General features: G+C 31.7%; 1 protein-coding gene across 1 annotated transcript in view; it reads left to right on the top strand.

Moving 5' to 3' along the window:
• The window catches only part of ATE1 (arginyltransferase 1), a 206427-nt gene extending 205581 nt beyond the window's left edge, over positions 1-846 (top strand). Inside the window, exon 10 of the mRNA XM_044660193.1 lies at positions 336-846. Coding sequence (XP_044516128.1) covers positions 336-514 — 179 coding nt within the window. The 3' untranslated portion in view covers positions 515-846. The remainder of the gene's footprint in view (positions 1-335) is intronic.
• The last annotated feature ends 11840 nt before the right edge of the window (positions 847-12686 follow it).

Genomic DNA, 12686 nt, shown 5'->3' with positions numbered 1-12686 from the left:
ATTAGAGGATGGAACTAGATGATGATCAAGATTTCATATAGTTCTAACTCAGAGATACTTTGATCTTGTGTGATAATGAAGAAAATTAATATTTGATCAGCATTTAGAACATTATTTTGTGTCAGTAAATTTTTGTATCAATAAATCAAATTGTTTAACATTGTATTATATTTCCTTATAATGCTTCTCCAAAGTTCAGCATATAATCATTTCATGATACCGTAATTTAGACTCTAAATGTCTTTTCTTTGGACAATCCAGTACAATTTTTATTTAAATAAAACTCAAAATATTAGTTTAATATACAATTTTTGGATTGTTTTGTTTGATTGCAGTTGATGAAGAACAAATTAAAGAGCTTGACCGATTACGGGTACTTTACAAGAGAACAATTATGCCTTACAACATATATAAAAAACGACAGAAAGGACCAAGTGATGAAGCCATCGTTCAACAATATGCAGACTTGGTGGGACAGACCTGTTCAGAAAGGATGTTACTGTTTAGAAGCTGAAAAAAAAAAAGAATTATTAAAGAATTAATATTCCACTTTCACCCTACCTACTACATGATTGCACTCCATTTTATTATGATTAACATATTTCTTTGTTAAATAGATCCACAGGATAATATTGTAACCATCTAAAATTAAGCATCCTATTTTAACTATTATATGACTCAAAATATTTAAAATAAAATGTTTGTGAAGTATGTAATGTGTATAGAGAGATTTAAAAATATGCCTAGATGTTTGGTCTTACACTTGGGATTTTGAAAGTTTTCTTAAAAATTTTTTTATCCAAACTACATTAGACTTGTCATCATCTGTTGATTTTCTATGGCAAATAAAATTATTACGGTACATCTAAGTGATTTGAATCATAGATGTGCTTTGATTTTTCTTTTGGCAAAATTAAAGCATAATCTTTGCCCCAACTTGGTTAATAGCCAATCATTTTGGTAAAGAAATTTTCCTAGAGGTATATTTAAATACTAAGGCAGTTCTTGGGTTTAAACAGTTTTGTCTTTCTGGAGAATATCTGTATATGTTATTAAAATTCTATAGGTTATACATTATAGAATAACATGTAATGATGCTGGATAGTGCTTTAAAAAAACAAAAAACAGGAACATTAAGCATTTTTATTTTTAATATATTATCTGTTGAATTTATCGTAATCTTGAAAGATGGGTTTTGGGGCAACTGTATATCATTTCTCATGATCCAAGTTCTATAAAAGTCAAAGTTAAGCCAAAAATTCCACATTGGTTCTCTTCTTAGAATATGACATCTGACAGGTTATGGATGAAATTTATCTAGCCTCTTTCTAGCTTTACTAAAGAATAATATTTAATGAGACACAAATCTGAAGGTAATTATTCTTATGTCTGAGTGCCTTCTCTCCATTTCTTTGTCATAAAATTAATTTGAGACTTTAAAATGCATATTTTTCTATTGTTATAGTCTGAATTAGTATTTTTTCTAATCTCTTTTGTCACAAACTACCTATATGACTTATGTTATTTTGGAGATAGAACACCCATCCTTCCTTTTTCATAGTCTCCTACTTTAGCTCAGGAGTAAGATCGAGGTCAATCTCGTAAATCTTCCTGGGTTTGATAGTTAAGGATGCAGAATATTCTTTTGATCAAAGCCTGGGAGCATATCCTTCCTAGGAGTTTCCCAGCCAATAAATGAGTTGCAATTTTTATTGATAGTTCCTTGTCCATTGTTCCCCTTGCCATCTTCTATGTACGCATTCTTCTTTTCTGAGTAAAATTAAGAGTATTAAACTCCGTTAAAAGCCTTATCTGAGAAATATACCTGGCATTTGGTTTAGACTTTCGTCTCAGACATGCAATCTTCAAATGTCATAATTGAGAACACTTTTCATTTGATACAAATACTATCAAGTAATGCAAGAGATTTTTTTGCATTCAAATGAAGGCTACCCACTTCAAGGTTGCCATATACTTCTTCCAATAATGTTTCCATTGCAAAAAGTTTTTGAGGATTGTTCTTTGGGCAATTTTCTTCAAAGATTGTGGTACATTGTTTTGATTGTCTGCAGTGGTGATGAGTATTAATTTGTTTTTTGGTCATAAATAAAGTGTGGCTGTTATTAAGTAATGAGACTGATTTCTTTCATTGGTCCACAAACCAACTAGTTTTAACAGCAGTTCCTAAATATAAGTTCTAAAAATATTTTGAGCAGTATCAGCATTGATATGAGTTTCAAAAATGTCTACTTCAAATAACAACTTTTGTACAAATGTGTAAGTTTCTTTTGTTTAAAAGAAAAAAAAATCCTGTAGCTTTATAGTATTTGTAAAGAAAACATGAAGCCTAAAACTTAAAATTTCTCTTAAGCACCATGCAATAAAAATCCCCTCTTCTATTGCAAAGTCCAACATAGGGAACATTCTTTGTAAGGGGATTCATTACTGGTAGAACATAATTTCTATCATTGCCCCACAGTTATAGACTCCTAAGTATAGGTCTGTAATATGACTTAAGTAAATTTACAGAACAAATTGTGTTTGGAGTTCATTTATCCAAAGACTATTTTCATATATAGACTTCTCTTTAGGATTGACTTAAAACAGCAATTTTCCTTTTCAAAAGTTTAAGTTTCATTCTTTTAGCCCAAAGCCTGCTGCAACTAAAGGGGTTACATTGAAAGGAACCCCCAAAAAAGAGATCCGAGGCTTTTAGTTAGCAAACCATTCTGTTAAGAAATTGACCTTTTATTTTATGTTAGTAATTAATTTAAGGAGATCAGAAGAACCATAAAAAGTCATACTATTTAAAATTTAAAAATTTTGACTCTAGCATACTACTGACCCTTTCAGATTATGAATAAATTTATGCTTCCATGTTGTGGGAACAAAACTGTAGAATATATGCCTACCATTTCATTTTCATTTTATTTATTTTAGCTTTCTTGACTTTTCATTATCTTAATAATGTTATCTTGGTTTTTAATAGTCCGAAACATTGAGGTTAAGTTCTAATTCCTATATTCTTCTTGGTTTCAGTTATTTTGGTGAGGAAATTATTATTTCAAATATAAGTCTTCAACACTGTTTAGCCTATTTAAAAAATTATTTTGATAATACCAAGTGCATGTATTATGTTTAATGTAGAATATATGACTTAAATGAGCTATTCAGAATATCTGAATAACATTACGGTTTGATTTTAAGCAGTGGATTATTTTAGTATAAGTAAAGAAGGAATATGACTTATTGTCAGGTAACTAAAAGTAACTAATGTCAACTAGAAATGAAAAAAAGGAAAATTGAATAATAATTGGAAAATGTATTTTAATTAATAGTTACTTGGGTGTATTCATTTTCAGTGAATGTAAGATGAAAGATACATGTAAATTTATTGCTTTTGTAAATGCTTTTTGAAAATTATTTGAAACTTAAACGGAAAAAATAAAGCTGTTTCTATCTTCTATGGCTGTTACCAATCAGAACTTATATACTGTAGATTTTCATGGTTTTTTTGAGTACATCCCATCTGCAGTGAGGACACTGAAATCAATGGATAGTATTAAGTGAATAATACATTATTTTCTAATAATAGGAGTAGTCTAAACATTTTTCCTAATTTAGAAATAGAATAAAATACAATAAAATTTCTTTAAGTGAAAAAATATGTGAAAATTTGGATTTAATGAAGAATAAATTTAAGAGATAATTGTTCACTTTTAAAAATTAATAACATTCCTCATAAAATTTTATAAAAACTAAATCTACACAGAAATTAACAGAAGCATTTCTTAAGTTATTCCTATATTTGGTTAAAATGTCCAAAGTGCATTAGAGCAATGCATTCTAAATATTTGTTGCTTTACTGAATAGATGTTTATCAAATTGAACATAAATCAGAATTTTTTATTCATGCATTTTATTCTGTTTTTATTCTCTAAAATTCAGTGCTGGTCTACCTTGTTGCAAAATAGGACCTTTGTCAGAGATAGCATATTTTCCTTACCTTCTGTTTTTATCTTCATTCTTATTTCTTTCATAATATCCAGCGAATGGAAACTTTTGATAAGAGTGGGGTGACTGAATACTCTATGATATTTCAAGTGCTGTGGATAGCCTATAACTTATTTGAAGTGCTATATAACATACTGTGACATTTTCCAAATTTCCATTCTCTTTGATCATAGGAATATCCTCTAAGCCAGGGAATCTATTCCCTTTACCCTCAGTGTTCATTACTTTTTTTAAAAATGTGTTTATAACCTTTTCAGTTATCTCACATTCATTTCCAAATATTTTTCTCTCCTTTTCATTATCCGTTGAGCCATCTTTTATAACAAAGATTTTAAAATAGCAAAACTAAACATATCTACCATATCTGATAGTATATGCAATATTCCATACTCGTACTTCCTCAGTAATGGGAGAAATACATTCTCAATTCTTCTTCCAAAGTCACTTTGACTATAATGCTTGAACATTATAATTATACAACAGTTAATTTCATCTTATTATTTTTATATTTGCATTATTATAATATAATTTATAAATATACAAATTATATATATGCATTTTATATACAGATATATGGACTGCATATACACACAGTTTTTCTCTTTCTGCTTTATTCACTCTGCATCAATTCATTTAATTCTTTCTTTGCTTATCAATGTTTTCCAAATTTGAATTTTGTTTTTAGCATAGAAATATTCCATTCCATTCATGTATTGTACTTTGTTTTTAGTCTTTCACTAAAGGGGCTGCTAATACTATTAAAATATTTTTTAAAGTGGTTTGTAATGCCCATTATTTAATGTAGCACTAGAAATGCTACCTGTAGCAATGAGACAAGAAAGAAATTGAAGGAACTGACATAGGCAAAGAGAAAAAAAAATCCTCACTTTTTGCAAATTATATGAAAACCTTATTTAGAATGTCCTAAGAAGTAAATGAAAAAATTAATTCAAATAATAAACAGAGTTGTAAAATATAAAATAAATGATTCTTGCATGTTACCCACAAATATTCAAGAGGAAGAGCTAGAAAGAAAAATTACATTAAAAATAACTACAAGAGCTACAAGTATTTGGGAATTTATCTTATCAAGATACATGCAGGAACTTTATGAATCCTCTTATAAAACACCTTTTACAGATATAAAGACAGACCTAAGTAATTGGAGAAACATTAATTGCTAATAGATAGGTTGAGCCAATATAATAAAAACAATACTACTTAAATTAATTTAGTGATTCATCGCTATACCAATTAGACTACCAAAGAATATTATATAAAGCCAGAAAAATAATGAAATTCACATGGAGGAATAAAAGATAATAATCTCAATTGTAATGAAAAAAAGTGGGAAAGAAGGCACTATCACTACCAAATTTCAAACTGTACTACAAAGCCATGATTTGGTACTGGTTGGAAAAAGAGGTTGATAAGTGAGACATATCAGGTATCTAACATTCAGAAGTGAAATAAAGAACATAGAATTTGATAAATCCCAGTAAAGGGGGAAGAATTCACTATTTCACAAAAACTACCAAGAAACCTGGAAAGTAATCTGGCAGAAATTAGATTCGGATCAACAATACCACAGAAGCACCAAATGGGTATGTGACCTGGATATAAAAGGTCAGTCACATAATAAACAAATTAGAGAAGGAAAGAAGACATAACTTCAGATCTATAGATAGATATAGATATCTATATATAGAAGTCATGACTACAGTGTTAGAGGGATCACATAAGATAAAATAGACAATTCTGACTATAAAAAAATCTTGCACAAATCTAATTTTAAAATTAAAAGGGAAGTGTAAAAGGAGGAAAAAATCTTTGTAGCATTTTTCTCTGATAAAAGTCGCATGGTTGGGACATATAAGGAACTGACTTAAATTTATAAGACTAAGAGCCATTTCCCAATAGATAAATGGTGAAAGGATGTGCATAGACAGTTTTCAAAAAAAGAAATTCAGGTACCAACAATCATATGGGGAAAAAATGTACCAAATCACAATTAGAGAAATGCAAATTAAAGTATCTTTGAACTTCTACCTCAAAACTATCATACTGACAAGGATGACAAGAGGAAAATGAGAGTTTTCAGAGGGACTAAGAAAACAGACACAGTGCACTGATTGTGGAACTATGAATTTGATCAATTACTTTGTAAAGTAATTTGGAACTATGCCTGTAAAAGTTTGTTAAGCTGTATTAGATATTTGACCCAACTATACCACAACTGGGTCTAGTGGCATTGTTAGGCCAAAGAAATGCCCCCAAAGAGATTAAAGAATAAAGGGAAAGGAAACGTACAAAAATATAACCACTCCTTTTCATAATAACTCCCAATTAAGAGGCCATCCCTCAAATGGAAAATGGCTAAAAATACCATGATATAGGAATATAATGGAATATTGCTGTGGTACTAAGAAATGACAAAATGACCAGTTTCAGAAGGAACTAGAACTCCAATGAAGTGATGATGAACAAAATGAGCAGAAATAAGAGCACATTTTATACAATGATGACAACATTGTGGAGGAAAAAAACTTAGAAAGAATTTAGAACTATGATGCAGTGAAAAACCATGAGTGCAGAGGACTAAAAAAGTGAAACACATTGCTCATGTCCTGCCAGAGAGTTAATGATAAAATGTAAAAAAAGACTTGCACTTTTTGGCATGGCCAGAGTGAAAAATTTGTTTTGCTAGACGAAGCATATGTATGATGAGGATTTAATTTTTTTTTTTTAACTCTTGTACTTTGGTGTATTGTCTCATAGGTGGAAGATTGGTAAGGGTGGGCAATGGGGGTCAAGTGACTTGCCCAGGGTCACATAGCTGGGAAGTGGCTGAGGCCGGGTTTGAACCTAGGACCTCCCGTCTCTAGGCCTGACTCACTCCACTGAGCTACCCAGCTGCCCCCGAGGATTTAATTTTTTTTGTTTGTTTGTTATACAGTTTCAGTTCACAATGGTCAAATTAAACAGTGAGATGGACAAATAATTTTTTAAAAAAATTTACAAACAATACCAGCTTGTTAATGATGTTAACAATGAAGTGAGAGAAAACTATGTTGTTAATTTCACTGAAGTTCTTGGCCTATTGAAATTAATTGGTAAAATACTTTAGGGATTCATTTTGAAATATAGTTCATGAAACATCCAATTTAATATCTTCATAGCCTGGTTAATCTATAGAAAAACCCTATGTAAAGCTTATTTAGGAAGAACTTTATTTTAAATGGAAAATAGTAATGTTTAAAAATTTTGAAGTCATGAACTATGTTTCTTATTTTCCTTAACTCAATTTTTATGCATAATTTATCCCATTATTCCCAAGAATCTATAAGATGTAAAAGAAATCCCTAATAAAATATTCATAAGAAAACTAATATAGTAGGAGTCTTAAAGCTATGGCATTTGTGATTTTTAAAATATGCTGCTTTCACACACACACAAACATAGACAACTTTTAATTTGATGTTTGTATATTTAAAAAATTAAGTCATGGTTGATAAGACACCTTAGCTTTATGAGGAAAAGAGTAGCTTAAAGCAGAATGCTGCTAATGCATCATAAAAATATTTTTCATCAATGAAGTTTGATCAAGAAGTTCAGCAAATAAAAGCATTTCTAAGTGTTTACAGTGCTACATATAGACTATAGACACAACAGAAAGGTTAAAATACCAGGTGTCCAACTTGCATAATTTGACCATAGTGTGATTTTGGATTGAATTTTTCCCTGAACTTTTAGTTTTTCATGGTTTTTCAGTCTGTGCCAGGGCCTTAAAATCATTTAGCATAGGCTTTTTTAAATGTAATTAGCGTTAAATGAGAACTCATGAATAGTTCATGAAGACCAATTCATTACACTTTGGTAATTCAGTATTCAGTAAGAATGAATAGCATTTCTTGGTTAATGGAGCTTTTTGATCATGAAATAGAAAAAAAAAATAGCAGTTCAGGTTTTAAAATTCAGAGCCTAAGGCTCTTAGTCTAGTTGTATGTGAGAAGTCCTGTGTGCCTGTTCAGCATAGTCTAAAAAAGTGTGACAAGACTAGACAGCAACTTGTAAAGCCAGCTGTTGCTAATGCAAATTATTTTGTGAACTGAGGAAAGTGAAGATTTAACTATCTTCAAGCCACATAACCTGTTAAAACAATTCAATATTCTGATAAATTCATGTGAATTTCTTCATGGAAAAAATGATAGAATTTTATTAAAAGAAAGTGTATATAAAAGTAAAAATTAAAGTAAAATTAAGAAAAAATTATTTTAGCATGGTTCTTCATAGTATATTGTTTTCATTGGACATTTAGTTATTTGAGTGACTATAAAAGGTATAATTATTTATCAATTATTAACCTTCATATTTTAGAGTGCCATTTTCCTAATCTAAATTTCTATATTTCCTCATTAAGACTTTGAACTGACTAGTTTATTGATAGGATATTGTGTTTAAAAGCAGTTGAACAAATTAAAGCATAATTCAGAATTTTAAAAGAAAATTTCTACCATATTAACATTTCTGTTATTTGTGATTTTTTTCATTTAAAAATATTTTCCTTTAAACAAGTTTATTTTGACTAAATGGAAATTTTTCCTCATTATGTATTTTTAATATTTCCTTAAATCCTAAATTAGCAGTGGTTCATGGTTTTAAAAGAATCTTCAGAAGCATAATAATAAATAATACATTTTTCCAAGAAAAATGATGAATAGAAATAGAAGATAAATTAGAAATATGATGTTGATATTTATGATTTAGAATATGACAAGAAGGATTCTGCCTAAGTAAGAAAACAAAAGCTTTTATAAAAGATTAATTACTTTTAGAAATTTTATAAATTCTTCATTTAAGTAATGTGTAATTGATCTTATTTTTTCCATAGAATGTTCTACTATTATCTAAAATTACATTTCTTTGTCTTCAAAACCCAGCAGTATTTACTTATGTTTAACTTTGGAATAATGACAAACTAGACACAGAAAAAATTACTATTAATTAATTGTCAAAAATCTTTGTCAGCTGCTACATTGAAATGTAACATGTAACAAAAATATATATGAATGAAATACTGTGCTTTAATTTTCTGGAAATTAATTTTAGGATGTGGAAACTTAGTTAATAAATAGAAAATATCCCTATAAATATGTTATCCATTCATAGATTAAAAGTATCAAAACCAATATTTCTAAAGTCTCAATTTTTTCTTAGTTCCCCCCTCTTTTCTAAAACAAACTATTAATATATTGCGTGTAGTAATTTACTCATTATCATTCTAGTCATTTTTCTAAGTGAACCAGAAAACATTCCAGCAGGTCTATAGTGCTGTTTCCAAGAGGTAAATATATGTTCGTGTATGTCTATATACATATAAACATACCTATACACACAGATTTAAACTTGTCTAAAAGGCATTTTAAGTAATTCTCAATCACATACATTAATGTTTTGTGGGAGTATGATTTAATTACCTTATAAGTTTATCCAAAGCTGTATATCTTCAAGAACTCAGGTGACGTATCATATTATCTGATATAGTTCCAGATCATCCCAGTGGAGTAGGAAGTTAGTAAGTATTGTCCACAAAGCACATTTGAAGCTTTTAGAGGCTTAAGCAATGTCATCAGCCTAATCTAGAAAAAAGTCTCATAAAAGATTCATTTTAAAGTTCACCTGTATAAGGAGTGCTAATTGTTGTCAGGTCAAATTAAATATAAATTACCATGACTTCCCTTTGTAAAACATGGTGAAGTTCTTAAAATACATATCATCTTAAAATCAATCAATGTTGAAATAATATTTACAATAATGACTAGTCATTAAAAAATAAGATTAAAATATTCAAAATCCTCTCTAGAAGACAGAGAAATCTATAATGTTGTTGTTGTTTAATTTTTTTCAGGCCAAAACATTTAGACTTTTAAAAAAGCTTTTCATTAAAGTGCAGCATTTCTTATATCTGGAAAACCCACTTAAGTGAAATAAACTCACTTTCATCCTAAATCTTTTCATTTCACATTCTTTAAATCTTATAACATCTACAGAAACTTAGTTCTCTCTAGAAGACGCTGCATTCCCTGGCCATCTACAATACTCGAGGCTCCCTTAAAGAGGAGGAGTAGATAAACTTCTTGCAGTTCATTGTTACTTTGTTATCATTACTCAGCACTATCTTCTCTTTTGACATTTATTGCATGAATCTATGTTGTCAATTCACCAAGTATTTAAGTGCTTTCTTTGTGCCAGGCGCTGATAAAGCATTAAGGGATATAAAGAAAGGTCACAACAAACAAAAACAATCCAGGAACTCAGTCTGATTGGAAACACAGCAGGCAAACATGACAGAGAGAGTATAAATTAGAGAGAATCTCAGAAAGAAGGCATTAAAATGAAGCAGGACTGAGTAAGGATTCTGGCAGGAAAGCCAGGAGATGAGGAGGAGAGAAAGTTACCCACCTTTCAAGGCAAGAGACAGCTGGGAGATGGAGGATCTTGTCCTAGGAGCCACAAAAAGGCCAGTGTCACTGTATCAGTTCTTGGGGAGCAGGGAATAAGGTACATGAAAACTGGAAAGGTAGGAAGTGGGCAGGATAAGCCAACAATTTCATATTTGATCCTGGAACTAATAGGGTACCACTGGAGTTAACTGAACAGAGAAGTGACATGATCATGTGTATTAGGAAGTTCAATTTGACAGCTGGCTTTTCAAGGATGGATAAAAATAGGGAGAGAGGTGAAGCAGAGAGATGAAGGTCCCCTCCAGGAGATGGCATTGTCAGAGAGTAGAGAAGAGGGAATATCTGAGAGAGCTGCAAAGGTGGAGGTTGGCAGGGGCCAGAAGAGTATGAAGAGTCGCCAAGGATGATACAGAGTGTGAGACTGAGTAACTAGGCAGTAACATCCTCATTAGTAATAGAGAAGATGGGAAGGTGGGGAGATGGCTTAGGGAAAGATGAATTTGGTTTTGGACATTCTGGGTTTAAGTTCTCTATAGGACATTCAAGCTGTTCGGTAGCAATTGAGACTGGAGATTAGAACATGTGAGACTGGAGATTAGAAGTCAGGGCTGAATAGATATATATGAGAATTCTCTACATGGAAATAATTGAATTTGTAGGAGCTGATGAGATCATTAAATAAATAGTATACAGAAAGAAGGGGGCCCAGAAAAGAGCCCTTTGGGATTCCCAAGGTTGGTGGATATGATCTAGACCAGCAAAGGAAACCTTAGAAGGAATGGTCAGCGAGGAGGAGAATCAGGAGAAAGCAGCGTCAACAATAGAAAAGAGTATGAAAGAGAAAAAAAATGATAATCTGTTATTAAAGGCTGCAGAGAAGAACAAGAACAGAAGATGCCACTAGATTTGGTCATAAAGAGATCATTGGTAACGTTGGAGAGAACAGGTTCAGATGAATGTGACAGAAGGTAGATGGCAGAGTTAAGAACAGTAAGAGGAAAGAAGATGGAGGCACTTATTTTTGTCAGCATTCTGAAAGAGTTTAGCCACAAAAGGGAGCAGAAATAAAGGACCAACAGCCAGCATAATTGGAGGGATCGTGAGCATTTTTCGAGACTAGTAAAGAAACAGGTATATTTGTAGGCAGCAGAGAAGCAGCAAGTAGACAAGGAGAAACTGAAAATTGAGAGTGGAGATGATGGGGAAATTTGCTGGGAAAAGATTGGATGGAATGGAAGCACTTGTATATGTAGATAATTTAGCCTTAGTAAAAAGTGTCACCTCCTCAAATGAAACAGAGCTGAAGGAGGAGGTAGTGGGGAATAGCATCTGAGTATATAAGATGTGGAGGAGGGGAGAAGAGGTTGCTCTACAAGTGGCTTCAGTTTTTTGTGTGTGTGTGTGAAATATATATTAGCTGAGAGGATGTAGGGAAGTGGGAACCAAGAGAAGTTTATTGTTGTCATTTTTTAATCGTTCTAACTCTTCATGACTCCTAGGTCTAGGCAAAGATGCTGGATTGGTTTGCCATTTCCTTCTCCAAATCAATTGACAGATGAGGAAATGGAGGCAAACAGGGTTAAGTAACTTACTCAGGGTTATGTCTGAGGTCAGATTTGAACTCTGGAAGATGAATTCTTTCTGATTCTAGCCCCAGCACTCCACCTAGCTGCGTAAAGAGAAGTTAAAGATTTAGGAAAGCTGACTTGGGTTACAAGGCAGGATGTAGAGGTAGAATGACAGCAAATTATGATCAGATAAAGAAGTCTTAGATTTTATGAACCTAGCAGTGGAATACTGAATAATGGTAAAACCAAGAATATGACTATTTCTATGTGTGACTGAAGTGTTTGAGGGAGTATATGGGCACCAGGTGGACATTATAACACCGAACATTTGTGCTCTTTTTCTCCTCCCTACTAAAACTGATTGTTGCTGTTTGGAGCTGCCACTGGAAAAGCTGGTGGGATCTTGGCATGTTTGAAACTAGTTGTGATTTTGTCTTTTTGACCCCAGAATGGGGAAGATTGCTACCCCTTTAACTGAACTATTCCTTCAACATCACTGCCTTCTTCCCTGCAAAGGAGAAAGAGACAAAACTGGGAAAGCCATTCTTGGGACTACAGCCAGATGAATTTGCACTGGCTACCTTCATTTACAATTAACTGTACTGGTTAACCCGTTGTCCCCCAGCCCTTGTTAGAGTGT

The sequence above is a fragment of the Gracilinanus agilis genome, chromosome 2 (assembly GCF_016433145.1).
Source record: "Gracilinanus agilis isolate LMUSP501 chromosome 2, AgileGrace, whole genome shotgun sequence".
In the NCBI taxonomy this organism is placed as follows: Eukaryota; Metazoa; Chordata; class Mammalia; order Didelphimorphia; family Didelphidae; genus Gracilinanus; species Gracilinanus agilis.
The sequence above is the reverse complement of the archived record's forward strand: the minus strand, read 5'-3'. Positions and strand labels throughout refer to the sequence as shown.